Source organism: Amblyomma maculatum, chromosome 11 (assembly GCF_055883805.1).
Source record: "Amblyomma maculatum isolate TAMU_Amacu chromosome 11, ASM5588380v1, whole genome shotgun sequence".
Taxonomy (NCBI): Eukaryota; Metazoa; Arthropoda; class Arachnida; order Ixodida; family Ixodidae; genus Amblyomma; species Amblyomma maculatum.
In genome coordinates, this window is record NC_139354.1 from 101,716,575 (window position 1) to 101,737,225 (window position 20,651).

Sequence of the window (20,651 nt, forward strand, 5' to 3'; positions counted from 1 at the left end):
CAGATGACCAAGCCAGCCCTCTCTCCGACCTTTTGATGTCGCACATGGACATAATTGATTTCGGGGACCGGCCATGGAGCCAAACATGACTTGTGGCCCATCGCATCAATGCGGGTGACGCCAGCCCCATCCACAGAAGGCCATCTCGTGTCTCCCTTACTGAGCGGCATGTTAAACTGAAAGAAGTTGACAAGATGCTGGCGCAAAACATTATTGAGCCTTTCTGCTGTCCGTGGGCGTCCCCTGTCATATTAGTCAAAAAGAAAGGCCAAAGTTAGATTTTGTGTCGACTATCGCCGCCTTAATAAAATAACAAACAAAGCTGTTTATCCTCTCCCGCGAATTGACGATGCGCTTGACTGCTTGCTTGGTGCCAGCTATTTTTCTTCTATTGATATCGTTGAGGCTACTGGCAAATTGCTGTCGACGAACGGGATTGCGGGAAAACCGCATTTGTCACCCACGACGGACTCTATCAATTCAAGGTGATGCCATTTGGTCTCTGTAACGCTCCTGCGACATTCGAGCGCATGATGGACTCGCTGCTCCGTGGCTTCAAGTAGACATGTTTGTGTTACACAGAGGACGTCGTCGTTTTCTCCCCCAAGTTAGAAACCCACCTCGATCGACTTTATACTGTCCTGAACGTTTTTCACCGCGCCGGTCTTCAGTTGAACGCCAAAAAATGCAGCTTAGGCCGGCGCAAATTCAAAGTCATGGGTCAGTTGGTTGATGCGAATGGTGTCCAGCCCGTCCCAGATAAAGTTCGAGCCGTGCGCGAAATCCCTCCCTGGCGTAGCTCAAGTGACGTTCGAAGCTTCCTTGGTCTTTGCTCCTAATTCTACCACTTCATTCCGAACTTCGCAGACATCGCTCGTCCTCTTACCTCTCTTCTGCAGAAAAGCGTACCTTTTACATGGGTTTGGGACCAAGCCATTGTCTTCACAACACTTATTTCCACCCTCACCACTCCACCTGTTCTCGCGCACTTCGATCCGTTTACACGTGCAGAGCTGCTCGCCGATGGTAGCGGCCATAGTATTGGTACCATCTTTGCACAGTACCATCATGGTTCCTCCCGCGTCACTGGTTATGCCGGCCGCCTGCTTTCCTCCTCTGAGCGTAATTGTTCATTTACAGAGCGGGAACGCCTTGCGCTTGGTTGGGCGCTCACAAAATTCCGCCCTCATTTCTTTGGGCGGTCCTTCTGTGTAGTGGCTGACCATCATGCTTTGGGTTGGCTGTCCTCATTTAAGGACCCCACTTGTCACTGGGCCTTGCGAATACAAGAGTACACATTTACTGTGGTATACAAGTCCGGCCACTTGCACCAAGACGCTGACTGCTTTTCCCGTCATCCCGTAAATCCTCCCGATTTGTCCGACCATACTGCTGACGAGTACGTTTTGTTTATCTAGGACTTTATCAATATTGGTTCCGAACAGCATCGTGATCCTGCCCTGCAACCAATTATTGACCAGCTGCGCAACGACGCCGATCCTTCCGCCAGCATGTTTGTGCTCCATAACGGTACATTATACAGACAATATGCGTCCAGATGGCGCGAACCTTTTACTGGTCGTTCCGGATCATCTGCGCTCTAGTGTCCTCGCCCAACTTCACGACGTTCCTACGGCAGGACACTTGCGAGTATCACGCACGTACGACAGTGTGCTACGCAGATTTTTCTGGTCTGGTCTCTACCGCTCTGTCCGTCGCTACGTCGCCGCTTGTGAGCTGTGTCAGCGCCATAAGACACCTTTGCTTTAAGCAAGTGGGCCCTACAACCAATCAAGTGCTGACTGAGCTGTCTTCTCATGTGAGCCTTTTCCGACGTCGATTTCTGGAAACAAATGGATTACTGTGGCGACTGATTATACCACCCGATATGCTGTACCCAGGGCTATCCCTACCAGCGGCGCCTCCAACATTGCCGACTTTCTTCTGTATGACGTCATCCTGATTCATGTCACTCAGCGTCAACTGCTCACAGATCGTGGCCGCTGTTTCCTCTCTTAAGTAGTTCATGACCTTCTCCGCTAATGCGCAACTCGTCATCAATTCACCACGGCCTACCATACGCAAAACGAACGGTCTTACTGAGCGCCTTAATCTCACACTGACCGACATGTTGTATATGTATGTGCCCGATCACCATCGTGACTGATACGTCTCCTTACCTTTCGTCACGTTCGCTTTAACGCCTCACGCCATGACACCGCCGGATACTCTCCCTTTTATCTACTCTTCGGCCGTGACCATTTACTCTCCTTCTACACCTTGCTGCCTCTTGACGACTCTTCCTGCAGCTGCGCTACGAATCGCATCGCCCACGCTGATGCCGCCCGCCACATCACGCGAGAGCAGCTTGGAGCGTCTCAGTGCTCTCAAAAGCGTCATTATGACCATCACCGCGACGCCAACTACCCTCCTGGTTCCCTCGTACTTCTTTGGCTCCCTGCCCACCATGTGAGGATGTGCGAGAATTTTAATCTCGTTACGTGGGCCTTTACTGGGTCTTGCGGCAAGTCACTGATGTGACCTATGAGATCACCCCTCTACATCCCATGTATCCTCCCACAGACCCTCATCTAGAATTCGTGCATGTCGCCCGTCTGAAGCCATATTATTCAAGTTCTCCTGAGTAGGACGCACAGGGATGGTGCTTCTCCGGCGAGGATAATACTGTTACGGAGCGCAGTATCGAGACGGCGACCACGTGCTGACGGGGTGTAGTGAAAAAGACGAAGCTTAGGCTGAGCTGGGTTTGTTCTTTGGTGTGTGTGGGATGTGCGTCTAACTGTGAACTAGCATTTACCGCTTGTACGGTTCCTTAACAATATGTCGCATATTATTACGTATATGCCACTGAAGAGAACGACGATAAAAAACAGTGGGCATATTATTACGTATATGCCATCGAAGAGAACGACGATGAAAAATAGTGGGAGACGATGAAGCCGAAGCCAGGGTGTGCGCTTGCCAGAACACTACGTACGTTGTACACAGACAGGTAGTACGTGCCGACATCAAAAGAGACCAGCCATTCTGATCTTCCTGAGCTCGCTTGACGATCGGCTAAGTATTGGATTGCTGGTATTGGTTTTGTCTGTCCACTTTGCTGCTTTTGTTCTCTGTTGACTAACGCACGCGGTGACATTGTCAGTTTAAGGTAATGTCGACGCAGTCCCCCGGCCAAGGACGCTCCCCTTGGTGGCTTCCTTTCAGACCGATGATGTGCCCTTGGAGACTTTTCAGAGCTCCAGTGTCCGCAACATCCCTGTGGCGCTCGTTCTTAAGGGTGGTGGTACCATTAAAAAGAACAATCCAGGAGCTGTTCAAGCTGCCCTTCAGAAAACAACTACCTTCTACGAAGGAATAGCTGAGGTGCGCCAATTTGGTCGTGGCGAGATTCTTTGCCGTTCACCAGACCTGTCATGTATAAAGGATCTGCTAAAATGCTCTACTTTTTCATCTTATCAGGTAAGCAGTTTTATCCCTTCGCACCTAGCCTGCACACAAGGTCTAGTCCGAGGTGTAGATTCCTTATTAAGTCCATAAGAAACCCTTGACCTTCTTTCCGCGGCAGGCATTGTTGCGGTCTATCGCTGTAGTCGGGAGGTTAATAATGTTCGTGTGGCGACAGAATCGGTTATTGCTACCTTTGCAGGCACAGTATGTGCATCATAGATTAAAGTATGGCCTTTAATATTCAGATTAGATCCCCTACCATCAAAGCCTCTGCAGTGCAAACAACTGCTGGCTTATGGCCATACTGCTGGCTGTTGGTAATGCACTTTGCGGTGTTGCAAATACGGTGATGCCCATTAAGCACACTTATGCTCTGATCAAAATGCCAAATGTTGTCTTTGCGGCGGATTTCACTCAGTAAATTCTTTGGAATGTCCTTCTGGAGCGCATGAAATGCAAGTTCTGGAGATTATTGACTGAAAACGTTGATCGAGGCGTGAGGCAATTCAAGAAATAAGAGAGAGCTCAGGGGTCTCCTATAAAAAAGCTTAATGAGTTTCTGATTAAATGTTAATTATATTTCTCATCTTGCACATTAACATTTCTATACATTTTCTTGATGCATTTTTGATGAGTTTCACAAGAAAGTTGGCCATCGTGTTTCTGGTTGGTACCTAATGTGTGCATTTCTTGTGTGTTGTTCATGAGTGTTGACCAATGAGCGCCTGATGGCTTTCACTTTTGGATAAAAAGTAAAAGCGAAAACGTAGCAAAGCACCTCAACTACCTTAAGAAAAGCTAACAAATAAAAAAAATTAAAACTAAGCAAAAAAAAAAACTGCACCTCTGGCGCGATTCGAAACCGGCAACTCTTACTCCGTAGCTTTCTAGGCTAACCACTCGGCCACTCGGGAAACTTTTTTCTCTTGACATGGTATTTATTATACAAAAAGGGTTATGTACACAGACTATTTACAATTCATTCGGCCATTGCTGAGATGCACAACAAAAGACAACTTTTTAAAAGGCAGGCAAAAATAAGCACCGTGTCACCAGCGGAAACCAATCAGGTTGAAAGTCATTTTCGTCATAAGTGTCCTTCAGTTGCAGCATCATTCTGCTAAAATGGAGTCTAGGTGGAACAACAGGTTCAGCGTTGCGATCCGACATGCGTGTCTTCCACAAGCTATCAAGTCCAATAAGGAAAAACATGTCATATGGTTCGTAATCAGATTGTGTAACAGCAACATACCGCACACTGTACGAATTTAGTATAAAGTCTTTCTTTAGAGTTCTTTGCAGCACATCCCAAAAAAGAATTGCGTCTTTGCAAATAATGAAACAGTGCTCAATAGTTTCGGGCACATCACACAGACGGCAGTTTACAGAAGATACAAAAATATTTTTTCTATGGAGCCATGTGTTAACAGGTAGAGCTTCGGTGTGTAATTTAAAGAAAAATGTTTTCGTGCAAGGAGAAATCTGGAATTTGGGCACCCTTTCTAACACATCATGACCTTTAAAGCCAAAGTATAAAGAACGATACAGTGGTGGCGGAAAAAGCATTGCTACCAAATTCTTGTATAGTATCTTGCGCAAAACAGAATATAAGTACTCATTCGAGAATCGTACTGTCAAGAACCTTACAGAAGCATAAACTTCCTGCATAAATCCTAGTAACTGCGGGCGATCAGTAAAATCTGAAGAAACCACTAATTCAGGAAGCAGATTCATGAAATTAACTTGTAGGAATGCTCTAATAATCGGGTGTGAACAATCACGAAAAAAGAAGAAACGGGCAACTAACTGCCTTACATACAGATGCACTAAGCCGATCCCCCCTGCACAAACAGGTCTGAATAGGTTATCACGCCGAATCGGTTCAAAATTGGATGACCAAATAAACGCCGAAAATATTGGGTGAAAGCGCTGGATGTAATGCCTAGCACAGTGGAGGACCTGAAGCACATAATAAAGTTTTGTCGCCAAAAACATGTTGCAGGCCTGAGCCCGACCGTATATTGAAAGCCGATAGGGGACAAATGTATTAGCATAACGCTGGACTACTGGAACGCGCTCTTTCCAGTAATTTCAACTTGACTTAAATGCATGCAGTGGAACGCCTAGATATTTAGGTGGCACACATGACCATTCAATTCCTGCATATAGGGGTGGTGTTGAGCCCCACGAACCAAACCAAAGGCCGGAACTCTTGGAGTGATTCATCTGAGCACCAGAAACAACGCCAAATTCTTCTATGCTGGATATAACTTTTTCTATGCTTGGTTTGTCAGTGCAGAAAAACGCAAGATCATCCGCATATGCAAGAACTTTAACCTCATTTCCAAGGAGAGGGAAGCCATGGACACTACTGTTATGTAAAACGCTCTGACAAAGTGGTTCCAAGTAAAGAGCAAAAAGCAGTGGAGACATCGGACAGCTTTGCTTCACAGAAGAGTTGATTGGTATGGGGTTTGATAGGTGGCCATTTACAATTAGGCGAGTCGAACAATTTCTTTAGCAAAGTTGCACCCCCTTCAGTACTACAGAACCAACGTTCGCTCGTTCCAGAAGAGAAAACAGGAAAAAATGGCGAACTCGATCAAATGCTTTTGCGAGGTCGACCTGAAGTAAAGCAACCTGATCGTGAGAGCAGGAGCATGATTCGAGGACTGTGCACGCAATATGTACATTACTTTGTATGGCTCGGCCCCTCAAGCCGCACGTCTGGTGAGGGCCAATGAGAACCGACATTGCGAACTGTAGGCGATTTGATAAAATTTTGGCGACAATCTTGTAATCCACATTTGCCAGTGTAATTGGTCTATAGCCGTCTACTGACCGTAATTTTTCTTCATCAGTACTCTTTGGAATTAGGACTGTGTGGCATTTTGTAAAAGTCTCGGGAAGGGCTTCTAGATCAAAACTTACCGCGAAGACATCTAGCAGGATAGGAACAAGAACAGTTTTAAAAGCTTTGTAAAATTCAGAGGAAATGCCATCAGGACCAGGCGTTTTTGAGAGAGGTAATTGATCAATTGCCACTTCTATCTCTTGCTGCGTGAAAGAGCTACTAATTACAGAACAATCATCTTCTGATAAAGGGCTCACCAGGGATGTGAAACGCGAGATGTTAGAATTCCTTACAGGAGGAGTGGCACTAAACAACATCGAGTAATAATCCACGAATGCGGACGTAACCTCATTCGTACTCGTAACCAATGTGCCATTACGCATAATTTCCGGAATCAGCTTTGCAGTCGCATGATGACGTTCATCAAGCAAAGCTTGCCGCGTCGGCCGTTCGCAGTGCAAAGCACGCTTGACACGAGATCGGATTAAAACACCCCTGTATCGTTCCACATCGTGCCTTTGTAACTGACTTTTGACACTAGCAATTTCGTCCGTATATGATCCAGGGAATTCACATTCTAGCTCATACAGGTTACACAAGGTTTTGTTAAGTGTCTCCTCGTGATGTTTTCTGTAGAAAGCTTTAATTGAGCCAAGTGCAATTGCTATCGCACGTACTTCCTGCTTGAACATTTCCCAAGCGGCGAACAATGGTAGATTTCTGGAAAAACATGATTGGAGCTGTGAGCGCACACGAATGATAAATTCTTGATCATTTACCAGCGATGAGTTTAACTTCCAAAGTTCCCACTGCGGCCTAAACTTTGAATGGTCATTGCCGCCGAGCCGGGCTACTACCATGCTATGATCGGAAAACGAAACCGGTACTCGGCCACTCGGGGAACTGGTAACGTTGGTAACGTATTTGCTTCTTATGTCTGGACTGCATTCATAAGATTGGGACTTACTGTTTCCAAGCATGTTTCGAAGTGTACAGGCCATTGCGGCTGCTGTAACAATTACAAATTCTTGACCATTAAAACTTGCATCTGATGTTCTGGATACCTATGCGCACTATTTTGTCCACTGGAGTCATTTTAGCATGTCGAGTTTGGCATCGCTGGCAAATTTATCAGCGCTGGCTCTTCGGTGGTTGCTACCTTGGGCGTAATTTTCGCTGAACACGGAGCTGTAGCACGAACCATTAAGGAAAAAAACTGCGACCAAGCTTCAATACCGGCAAGCGCAGCAGCGCCAACACTATTTTACTAGTAACAAAATCTTATTTGTATCTAAACATTTCGGGAAGCGATGCGATGACTGAGGGCCCGGCTAATCTATACGCAGAGCAAGAAGGAGCTCGAAAGCTTAAGAAACACGCAAAATATCATGCATTATAAAGAAGGCATTGCTTCTCGTGCCCTGGTCGCGCACATGCTCCCAGGACGATCCAGTTCCGAGGCAACGCACGGCTCGGGTTATGTCCGCGCGTCGTCGTCGGCGCAGGCAGGGTACCCTTGCTGGTCTTTCCGAAGCGGACTGCTCGCAGGTGCAAGGAGGCATTGGAAATGGAGCGGCCGTGCGTCCGTTTGCTTGGAGGCGGTGTAGCAGTGCGTCGGTTCGCGTACACAACAATATCCTTGCCCGTAACACCCTAAAGCATATTGTCAAACATAGCACCCCTTCGCTTCGCAAGAAGTGATTTGCAATGGCACAAACACCCAAGACTCAGGGTGTAAGCGTGTTTGGAATGAAACAAATGTCCAAAAAGTTGTTTTTGTTTTTACACTGCGTGCTAAACAGAAATGAAAACATAGTAAAGTATATACATTCGCTTAGTGATGTCTACTTTCTCTCATTTCAGAAAGTCAATGTATTTCCACATTAGCTCCTATAAAAAATACTGTGTTTTCCAAGCACAAAAATTCTTGCGTAATCTCAAATGAAAGTCTGTTGCGGATCTCATGTTAAAAAACATAAAAGTTGTTTCTTAGGCAACATCCTACATATGCTAAACAGAAATGCAAACATAAGGCTTTGAAAGTGTGCACTTAACAAGGAAGGAATATATATCCACTTAGTGATGTATACTTTTCCTCATTTGAGAAAGTCAATGTATTTTCACATTAGCTCCTACCCAAAAATACTGTTGCGTTTTCCAAGCACAAAACTTCTTGTTGGATCTCAAAGGAAAGTCTGTTGCGGATTTGATGTTAAAACACATCTAATCTTGAATCTCCTTTGAGTGGTTGATGGCTCATCAAAAACACATTACGTGCGTAACAGGAATTCAATATCTATTTTTGTAAGGGGTAGGCAGGTGTGTCAGACCGTTCTGGAGCATCATTAAATTCCTCGATGTCCAAAGCCCTAATAACGGCTGTGGAAGCAACCATGACCAAAATGGTGGATAGGATTGTGGCAACAGTCACAGAATGCATATCCAACGTTCTGGCAGCTCACATTTCTCAGGCTGTGCAAACTGCTACAGTTTCTCCTACGGCACCTCGGCATTCACTATCAGTGTAGCACTCATTAGCTGCAATGTCCTGCTCTCAAAATGAGACTTCCGCATCACCTATGCAAAATTCCGACAAGTCGGGCGAGGCTCATGATGCAGATATGGGAGAGACAGGTACGCGAATCTTAAACGCAGTGGGTCCCCGTTGTCTAACCCGTCATCACCTCGCCCACAGGCAAAATAAAAAAAAAAACAACAGCTAGGCTCTAAACCAAAGAAAAACATTTTAGAGCAGGCAGTTGCTGCTGCCAGGATTACATAACCATAGGAACGTTAAAAGTTCTTCAGTGAGCCTGTAGATCTCTTCTTTCAGCTACTACAGATATAGTTTATCTTTCTTTAAAACAGCATCCAGTTATAATTGTTTTGCAAGAAATGTGGCTTACAGCTGAAAAACATTTTCATTTACAAAATTATCGATCATTCCGACAAGATCAGCAGTCAAGAGGTGGTGGGTTACAAATTTTAGTTTCTTCAATATGTTGTCATAGGGCTTAGATTTCTTTTCAATATTCTACTTTATAATCTGAATTATTGGCTTTAGATTTTGACATTCCAGGGTTCAGTTCGTTTACATTAGCGAATGTTTATTTCCCTCATGGTGTTCAGGACACCAGATCTCTAGACCACCTACCAGTTCATTGACAAAATTTGGTTATTTAGGCAGGAGATTTTAATTCGCACCAAATTTCGTAGGGCTACAAGACGGATCCCTGCGGCAAGCGTCTGTGGGATTGGCTTTCAGACAATAACCTTAGCTTCATGAATTCTGGCTTACCAAATTTTGTACGAGCTCACAGTCAATTTGTGATAGGTTTAACTTTTCCAGCACTAGTGTTTTTATACTAAATTGATCGACAGTTGATGGTGGCCCCTCTAGCGGCCATACACCTATTGTTTCTGAGGTTAACTGCCGCTTAACTCCGCCGACATCTTAGTTGAGATCATACGTTATTATAACCAGTTTCACTAATATTTGATTTCGTCTCTCGAGTCAGTGATTGAGGCTACGGAAGAGTTAAAATCGCAAATATTATGCCAGGCTATTGCATCCTGTCGTATGAAGTGTGAATTCTTAGTACATGCATCTAAAGGCAATACATCAACAAAATGGTGGAATGCGGATTGTTCACGTGATTATAGAAGAAGAAAGGCTGCATGCATGAAGCTCCTTCACAACCAGTGTCCCAAAAATTGGCATGATTATAAATTTTTGCAGCTACATTTAAAAGCACAGTCGCACAAGCGAAAGATAAATTATGATAATGAGCATTTAAATTGCCTTTCACAATCAAATAACCGGCGTGCACTTTTCAGGTTTTTAAGAACACGGAAAATGATTTCTGTCTCAGAAAATTTTCCCTCATGTGTTTAGACTGCTAAAGAAGCTCTTAAAACAGTAGAAAACATCGCTAAAGGTTTAGAGAAGCGTTTTTTGTCACCACTTCCCAAATTCCCTATGTTTGTGGACCCAGTAGATACGGTTAAGAATGTCCCTGAAATTAAATTCTCTCAACTTTCTTCGATTGTAATGGTATTGCCAGCTGCTGTGCCTGGCCCTGAGGGAGTAATGCCAAAAATGTTAAAGATCCTCTTTGGGGTGTCTCCAAATTTATTGTTATAGTTAGTAAATTACTCAATTATTCATTCTTGGATACCTGGTGACTAGACACTGGCCAAAGTGGTTCTTTTACTGAAACATAATGGGGTGGCTTTACTTTGGACAACATCAGACCAATATCGTTAACATCAAACTTCGTTAAATAAATTGAAAGGGACGTGCTCCAACGGGTTACCAAGTTTGTGGAACAAAAACGTATTCTCAGTCCCTGTTAAATTGGATTTCGAAGCAAAATGTTCAATATGGAATACGCATACCGACCTTGAGAGTCGAATTCTTGCGTGGCGCAAAAAATGCATGCTGCATTGGTGACTCTCGATATAGAGAAGGCTTATGAAAAACGGCGATGAAAAACATTGAGAGACGACGAAGCCGAAGCCAGGGTTGGTGCTTGCCAGAACAATAACGACTGTCATCAACTGTTGTGGTTTTCTTGTACTAGCCTTCTCCCACGTATCAATATTAAAGCGAAGACTTAATAATTTGGTGGACTCTTAAGCTTCGGCGTTCATTTTTGTCGCTACAACATTGCGTAAACACGCTCGATGTATGTCAGTTTTTATTTGTGTAATATGCTATATCCCCTTCATGGATCACTGCCTTGTCGTGGCGGAGGGGCTTGCGAAACTCGATGAAGTCGTGAGCTCTGCTGTGTAGGGCCACCCAAGATAGACAGGTCACGGCAGAGAGTTCTGACAAAATGTGATTCACTGGAGAAGGTAATGGCAACCCACTCCAGTATTTCCTGCCAAGAAAACCCTATGGCCAGTCACAATACCATTATCGATATGGCGCCGGAAGATGAGCCCCCCATGTTGGAAGGCGTCCCACATGTTACTGGGGATGAACAAAGGGCGATTCCTAGTAGCTCCAGGACGAATGAAGCGGCTGGGCTAAAGCCAAAAGGACGCTCAGTTGTGGATGTGTCGGGAAGCGACCGGAAAGTCCGATGTTGCAAGGAGATATATCACATAGCAACGTGGAATGTAAGATCTATGACGCAAGGTAAACTGGATATCGTCAAGCGAGAAATGGACAGATTGAACATTGATATCTTGGGTATCAGCGCGCTCAAGTGGACCGGAATGGGAGAATTTAACTCCAGCGACCATTATGTCTTTTATTGTGGGCACGAATCCAAGAGAAGGAATGGGGTCGCAATCATAGTAAACAGAAGAATGGGCAAACCAGTGCTAGGGTACAACCCCGAAAACGACCGAATGATTTCACTTCGGATCCAAGGTCACCCTTTCAACATAACAGTTATCCAAGTCTATGCACCGACCACTGCTGCTGAAGAAGCTGACGTTGAGAGATTTTATGCGGACCTACAATGCCTTTTAGACCGCACCCCATCATCAGACGTCGTTTTTCTCATAGGAGACTGGAATGCTAAGGTCGGGAGTGAAGAAATATCCGGAATTACAGGCAAGTTCGGTCTTGGTGAGCCAAATGAGGCTGGGCAGAGGCTAGTAGAGTTCTGTCAAGAAAACAAACTGACCATAGCGAATACTCATTTTCAACAGCACAAGAGGCGCCTGTACACATGGATTTCACCGGACGGTCTGTAGAGGAATCAGATCGATTATATTATTTGCCGGCAGAGATAGAGAAGCGCTATACAAGCAGTAAAAACAAGGCCTGGGGCCGATTGTGGCACCGATCATCAGCTTCTTGTTGCCAAAATTAAGCTTCGATTGAGGAAAACGCAGAAAACTAGAAGGCCTTTCAGGTATGATCTGGATCAGATTCCATTAGAATATGCTGTGAAAGTGAGGAATCGATTTCAAGAATTAGATCTAGAAGACAAAGAGCCCGAAGAATGTGGACTGATGTTCGTGATATAATACAAGAAGTTGCTACTGAGGTAGTTCCAAAGCAAAAGAAATGCAAAAAAGCAAACTGGTTATCTGAAGAGGCTTTGCAAATAGCTGAGGAAAGGAGGATTGCAAAAGGTATGGCGGAAAGAGAAAGATACAAGGTTCTCAATGCGGATTTTCAGAAAATAGCAAGGAGAGATAAGAATGTCTTCCTGAACATACAGTGTCAAGCAGTTGAGGACAACAGCCAATTAAGGAACACAAGAGCTCTGTATAAGACAATCAAAGATATCAAAGGAAGCTTCTGTGCTAAGCTGGGCGTGATAAAGAACAAACGAGGCAAGGACCTCAATGAAGCCTCAGAGATAAAGAAGAGGTGAAAGGAATGCACAGAAGAACTGTACAAGAAGGACCCGGATGTGCAAACCCAACATAGGACGGTTGTGATTACTGATCTCGAGCCGGGCATCCTGAAGAGTGAAGTTGAATGGGCCTTAGCCAGCCTTGCTAAGAACAAAGCTAGCGGAATTGATGGTATTCCAGCTGAGTTGCTTCAAAACCTCAACCACAACGCTGTTAACACACTGCATACATTATGTCAAAACATTTGGACAACCCTGCAGTGGCCACAGGTTTGGAGGAGGTCAGTTTACATCCCCATTCCAAAAAAAGGCAGTGCCAAAGATTGTTCCAACTACCGCACGATCGCGCTTATTTCGCATGCTAGCAAGGTGATGTTAAAAATCCTGCAAGGTAGGCTGCAGCAGTATGTGGATCGGGAGCTTCCGGACGTGCAAGCTCGGTTTCGCAAGGGCAGAGGAAGTAGAGACCAAATTGCCAACCTTCGCTGGATCATGGAAAAAGCAAGAGAGTTCCAGAAACCCATTTACTTCTGCTTTATTGATTATGCGAAAGCGTTTGACTGCGTAGATCATAGCAGATTGTGGCAAGCTCTCCAAGAGATGGGAGTTCCAATTCACCTCATCTGTCTCCTCAGGAACCTTTATGAAGGGCAAGAGGCCACAATCAGAACTGGGCATGGCCTTACTGATTGGTTTCCGATTGAGAAAGGGGTGAGGCAAGGCTGCATACTGTCGCCCTGCCTGTTTAACCTATATGCAGAGTGCATCATGAGGAAGGCCGCTCTGGGCGAGTCTTCAGCTGGAGTGAAGATTGCTGGAAAACGTATCAACAACCTTAGATATGCGGATGATACCACTTTAATGGCAGAAAGTGAAGTGGAACTCAAGAGACTTCTGATGCGCGTACAAGAAGAGAGTGAGATGTTTGGGGTTAAACTGAACATTAAAAAGACGAAGATCATGGCGTCTTGCCCTATCAAGTCCTGGAGCATCAATGGACAAGAAGTGGAAGCTGTGACAGATTTTCTGTTTTTGGGCGCCAAGATTACCTCGGAAGGAGACTGCAGCCATGCAATTAATAGACGCCTGCTTCTGGGAAAGAGAGCAATGGTTAGCCTTGACCGCCTAGTAAAGAGCAGAGACATTAGTCTGCCAACCAAGATCCGTATAACCCGTGCTATGGTCTTTCCAGTTGTGATTTATGGATGCGAGAGTTGGACGTTGAAAAAGGCTGACCGCCGAGGAATTGACGCGTTTGAATTGTGGTGCTGGCGAAGACTCTTAAGAGTTCCTTGGACTGCCAGAAGATCAAATCAGTCGATATTGTCGACCATAAACCCTGACTGCTCAGTGGAGGGTCAAATTCTAAAGTTAAAGGTCAGCTACTTTGGTCATCTGATGAGAAGAGAGGAGACGCTGGAGAAAGATTTGATGTTGGGAAAGGTTGAGGGTCGCCGGAGAAGGGGTAGGCAGCGAATGCGATGGTTAGATGGCATTCTCGAGGCATTGCAGGTGAAGCTATGTGATGTTAAGAAGATAGTGAGAGACCGGAAAGCGTGGCGTGACATGGTCCATAGGTACACGAAGAGTCGGCCACGACTGAACGCCTGAACTGAACTGAATATGCTATATTTTTATACACTATAATATAGCATCAGACAATATTGGCTTTCAATTTTGAGGAGTTCGACATCTTTGAGCGCATTTTAATTTCTGGGAGGTATTTGAATATTTCATTTGTTAATTACGGACTCAATTTTCTCAGAATCACAAGCCATTTCTTGTTCTTAATTTCCACTAGTATGTTGGTAATATTTAGCTTATCATGAGAGGTTGCGGCTCATTACTGCACCGGGGTGGCCAGCTCCTGTTCTGGTGAGGGAGTGCCTTGTCGGAGGTGTTCACCGGCATCATGTCGAACCCCAAACCTGTTTATGCGATTCCATCGACATGCGACTTTTTTAATCCGATGGAGAATTGAAATTAAGAAGAAATGCGCACGGGCAGGACATGTAGTGCGAAGAGAGGATAACCGATGGTCGTTTAGGGTAACAAACTGGATTCCAAGGGAAAGAAAGCGTAGCAGGGGGCGGCAGAAAGTTAGGTGGGCGGATGAGGTTAAGAAGTTCGCAGGCATCACGTGATTGCAGCTAGCACAGAAGCGGGTTAAGTGGAGAAATATTGGTGAGGCCTTCGCCCTGCAGTGGGCATAGTCAGGCTGATGATGATGAAGATTATGATAACTAGCCTTTGCTTTTCACTCTGACCGTATTTGTCATATTGAATTCACTGTTTCAATTTTAAGTTGAAAATTTCAATTACTTAAGTGAACAATTACACCCTTCCACTTTCCTAAATAGCATCATCAAACATTACCCTTTCATTCCGAGCAAAGCAATTTAATACTTATCAAGCACCCTTTATCAGCTTTTTCAATTTTCATTTTTTGAAACAAAACATCAATTATATATAAAATAATTCCTCATCTCTAATCACACACCGATCATTCGTTGATCAATGGGACCACAAATCACCATGACAGGTAATTTATATGTCATCATCATCAGCCTAACTCTACACACTGCAGGGTGAAGGCCTCTCCCATATTTCTCCAATTAACCAGATACTGTCCTAGCTGCATCCACTTGACCCCTGCGAACTTCTTAATCTCATCCGCCCACCTAACTTTCTGTTTGTTACCCTAAGCGACCGCCGGTTATTCTATCTTCGCACTACTTGTCCTGCCCATGCCCATTTCTTCTTAATTTCCACTGGAATGTCAGTAACGACAGCTATTTCTCCGATCCACTGTGCACGCTTCCTATCTCTTAATGTTACCCCTACCATTTTTCGTCTCATAGTCCTCTGCGTTGTTCTCAACTTAAGTAGAACCCTCTTGGTTAGCATCCACGTTTCGGACCCTAGTTGAGTACAGGTAAGATACAACTGCTGTATACTTTCCTCTTGAGCGATACCGGTACGCTGCTAGTCATAATCTGCGAGTGTTTGCGAAATGCGCTCTTTCCTAATCTTATTCTTCTTGTTATTTCTTTTTCATGGTCCGTTTTTATATGTAGCCTTGGGTTATTGCCGATACGTGGTTCCGACTGTTGTTACTACGCAAAAGGCTTTTCTCTCCCCACTGGCTGTTTGCGCCATTGTTGAATTTATCGATTATTCGATGCACATGAACGAAGGGGCGAAAGGAGAGCAGCCTGCAAAAGGACGCAATGAAGCCTGTACCTTCCTCTATTTACTGGCGTGGATTGAGTTTCCCATTTACTTTGTGCATTTCTTGAAACTAAATTTATAGCCGTTGAGAAATTAAATATAATCGAGAACAAAAGAGCAACAGCAGCGATAGTCTCAGAAATATTGAAGCTAATTGAACGAAAGCCATGGGCATACATAACAAGAGGTAATTCGCGGCTCTCCGTATTTCCGGACAGGCGGTGTAAAGGATTGTCGTCAACCGCAGGATATATTTAAACGCGCCTATTGTGAAAGCATTAAGAGTGGGTCCAGATGGAGGATAGTATTTCAAGAGGGATTACTATTGCATAGATTGCAACGTTTATCCTGCCGATTTTACGTGTAGGGGTCTTTTGGAGATTGCAATTTTTTTCAACCTCATTATGACTGCCACATGTGAGAGGTCTTTAATCTGCAGCTCTGTAGTGGGATTGTTAACTTTGTCTGCCCAGTGTAAAAAACGTCAAACTGAATAAACATGTTCTGTTAGCATTTGCACTTGTAAGAAAATATAACTTTTTTTCTGAAAAAAAGCTATGAGAAGATAAACTGGGACGGCGAATAAGTTGGTAATATTTTCATTAGATAATATGTAGCTGTTGACAATTGCGTACTGCTCCCCAATTCATTTAAACTTCCGGACAGAACTACCCTGTTTTACCTCTCTCCATTACGAAGCCTAATGATTTTTCTTTCTTGCATTGCCGCTCTTTCACAGTTATACAATTATCGACGACTGCGGGATAGCAAGGTGTGCTGCAGCGTTTATAAATATGCTAGCTATTAGTTAGAAAGCATTAAACCAGTGGTTCATATCCTAGTAAATTTGTCTAACGTCTTGGTCGCCACGTGTGTTTGGTGTCGCAGTAAACTTTGGAGCTGAATCAAACCGATCGGGGTTGAATCGCGGTAATTGGATTCTCTAGCCGAGCATCCCAACCGCAGTCCAGGTTGCCTGATTTTTTGCTTGTTATAGCGAGGCTGAACCCAGGCAGCACAAAGCATTGGGCCAATGTTGTAAGTACGACGGCAAGCAGTGGCCCTACATTGGGCCAGCCTAACCAGCATGCTCCCAACATAGGACATGCCAGTCAACACAATGTCCAACAATGGCCCAGTCTAGCCAGTGCTCACCCATTGTTGGCGCTGCCAGTAGCCAGCACTGGCTAGCTTGGGCCAAGATGTACAGTGAGTTCCCGATATTGGCACTGCCGTACATACAGAATGTCTATGTTGGACCGAGATTGCCGTTGTTCCTCCAATAATGGTCGCACGGGTTTTAAAACTGGCTATAATGGGCCAAGCTGTCCTGCCTTCCTCCGTCATTGGGTTTTCCTTTTTTAAAACTGGCTACAATGGACCAAGTTGTCCTGTGTTCTTCCGGCGTTGGATGTTCCGGTGTTTAAACATGGCTACAATGGACAATGTTATCCTCTGTTCTTCCAGTATTGGATGTTCAGTTTTTTAAAGATGGCTACAATGGACCAAGTTGTCCTGTGTTCCGCCGTCGTTGGCCGTTCTTTTTTTAAAACTGGCTACAATGGACCATGTTGTCCAGTGTTCTTCCGGCGTTGCCCGTTCAGTTTTTAAAACTGGCTACAATGGACCAAGGTGTCCTGTGTTCTTCCGGCGTTGACCGTTCCGTTGTTTTAAACTGGCTGTAATGGACCATTGCAATTTGTCTTGTGTTTTTCCAGTATTAGCTATCCCTGTATGAAAACTGCCCACGATGGACCACTTTTTCCCCTGATATCGCAAATGTCATTGCCATCCCAAAAACGCAGCTTTAATGGGCTGCCGAAGTGAATATTTTCCGTTGACCATTCAATCAAAACAAATTCTCCATTTTTATGGTTGAATACACGTGCGCTGGGCGCCAAACCGCGGCATTTAATTCCGACAACATTTCAGCCGATCATTCGGACCTCACCAAGTACCATGTACGGGACGACAATTACTATAACGCATTCAAGCACGTACTGCTGCAACTGTCTGGATTCGTCTTTTCGGTGCCCTCATATGCGGCGCACCTTTGGGGGTCAGATATATGTGTTTATGGTTTTAGCCTATTGGCATGCATGCAGATTTTGTCGCAGGCGTATACGTTTGTCGCACAATTATATCTAATGATAGCACGACCGTGCGACCACATATGTATACCCCAGACCGGCCAGCACTCACGACCCAATGTGCCTGTATTGGACGCCGATTACATCCCTGCATCTATACGTAACCTATAGTTTGTCAGTGAGAACGCGCATAAAAACGAAATCGTGTCGCCATAGCATGTTCATGTGACATTAAATTAGTGATTAGAAGGTAGCTTTTTCAGTGCCGAGAAGGAAAACGTTGCCTCATGTTGAAGGAACAAATGACCATTTTCTCAGCGATGTTTTTGTTCTAGTGCTTTTGTGTTATCCATAAGGAACTACGCGCAGCATCGTCTGTTTACCTGGAGAAAGGACCGAATACGATGTGTGTACTTTCTAGACGCAATCACTGGAAAATGAAAAGCCGGAAGACTCGCGAGGTTACCATTTTAGTTTTGGGCATTCACACGGTGGTAAAAAAAATGACAGTTTTTCGTGCAGACTGCGAGCATGAAGGCCCCGGTACATTTATATGGCGCACAACATATATATCGCCAATAAACAAAAAAAATATTTTTTTCCGCCTATTAGTTTAGAGTTTGACCATTCCAACCGCGCTAGGCGGTGGCAAAGGAATAAAAAAAAAACTGTACAGGAATGAAAATAATGTGCGCTGTCGAGTCATTCGAAAAAACGAATGCAGCCTACAAACACTGTTTTAATGAGGCAGTTTTCCATGCCCTTTCCAATTCTTTCATTCTACTAAAATGATTTGGAATACGTTGCTTGCTCATTGAACGTTATCGTCTTTTTGTGCAATCCGCGTTAAGGTGAAGGTGATTGCGAAAAACGTCTGTGTATTGCCTGATGCCACAGCGCTTCAGGACCTCGACGCGCACAAAATTGATTCTGAATCATTCATTGCTGTGTCTGTCACCGTCCATTTGCGAAGTCGAGACAAAACATGAGCGAAGAAATATTGTTACAGCTGGAGAATGATGAGGACGAAGTGGCGCGCTCGTTTGTGGAAGATTAAGAAAAAGAAGTGCGTCGAATGGGCGGCCCTCGTAGCCTGGCTCTGTCGTGAACGTTGTTCGCAAAAGAGCGGTTCGTCCGCGCGGGGAACACTCGGCCTACCACCCACGCTCTTTCGGACACTCGGGCGGTCTAATTTATGACCTCCTGGCCCCTTCGAGGAGGACGCTGCTCTACCCCCTGGGTCGCGCCAGGCGCTCGCTGTTCCTGGAAGGCCCCGCTCAACGCCGGAGCCTCGAGTGTGGAGAAAAGAGGGGTCTTCGGGGCGAGGACGGGGAGAGCGGGGACAATGGAGAAGACGGGAGTGGGACACAGTGGCGAGGAGTCGCTAAACGAACTTGGTGCGAAACGGACGCGTTTGAATGTGCTCCCTTTTCTATTACCAGTAAATTCAGTTGTTGTTTGTTCAATCGTTTGCTTTTCTTCCTAACGACGAGTATTAACGAACGATTAGACATATCAGACAAAAGTTGGTGCCGAAACCCGGGAAGAAAGCGAAGAGAAGAAATTTAGATCAACGAACCCTGGATATTCGCCTCATTGTGGTCTTTCATCGAAACGGACAAGAAGTCTACCCAACGCGGCCGCATGAAGTCGTCTCATCCCCTGGTTAACTGAATTTCTAGGATCCTCAGCAACGCTGGTGCAACGATGGAGCGCCTCCTCAAGAAAAGAAAGGTACTGCGCACCCAAGTCACCAAAGTTATCAAGGAATGCCTTGAGCGACTCGATGAGCTAACACAGAGCGATGCTAATGTCGTGCACGCTCGACTAACGTCTCTTCATGCTGAGCTAAACGCTGTGAACAGTCAGCTCGAGGAGTCACTGGAAGATGAGCAGGCCGAGACAGAGTACGAACAAGTTTTTGAGTACAACGATCGAATCGTAACTGTCTTGGCCAAGCTGCAACAGTGCATCTCAAACCCGACTGGAAACTCATCGACTCAGCGGGAGAATAACGCCGCCCAGACAACGACCACCTCGAAGATTAGGGTCAAGCTGCCAAAGCTGGAGCTCACAAAATTCACCGGACGGCGTCATGACTGGCAGGCCTTCTGGGAGGTGTTCGAACAAGTTGTCGACAAAAACGAAGAACTTTCATCTGTCGACAAGTTCCACTACCTCAAGGCATCTGTCACCGGGGACGCCGCCGCTGCGCTCGCCGGACTTCCATCGACGGCACGATGCTACAGCGACGCCGTGGAGCTCCTCAAAAAACGCTAATTCAAGAGCACATGAAGAAGCTTATTGACGTCCAGCCAGTTCGCTCCTCAGACGATGTACGCGGTCTTCGCCGCCTCTACGACACCCTGGCTGCACACATCAAGGGTTTGGAGACACTGGGCCAAAAGCAGGACTCCTACACCACGCTTCTCATGCCGATTGTGCAACGAGCACTGCCAACGGACATCCTATTCGACTACAGCCGCAAATGTGTCATCGAGACTAGTTCCATGGGCGGGAACGAGGAATTGACCAACGGCACTTCGGAAAGCTCAAACGCAAGTGTCAAAGGTACGGTGACGTCCTTTTCACGTCTCATTTCTTTCCTCAAAATCGAAGTCGAGAGTCGAGAAAATTTGGCTGCCTTAAAAAGCATGCATTTGGTCAAGAACTCTAAGGAAA

The 20,651-nt window shown here is 45.3% G+C and overlaps 1 protein-coding gene across 1 annotated transcript; it reads left to right on the forward strand.

Annotated features, from left to right (window-relative positions):
- The first annotated feature begins 19,676 nt into the window (after positions 1-19,676).
- On the forward strand, positions 19,677-20,249 carry LOC146174510 (uncharacterized). The gene has a single exon (XM_084585407.1). It carries the CDS (start codon positions 19,677-19,679, stop codon positions 20,247-20,249), a length of 573 nt encoding a protein of 190 aa, XP_084441533.1.
- Positions 20,250-20,651: the final 402 nt, after the last annotated feature.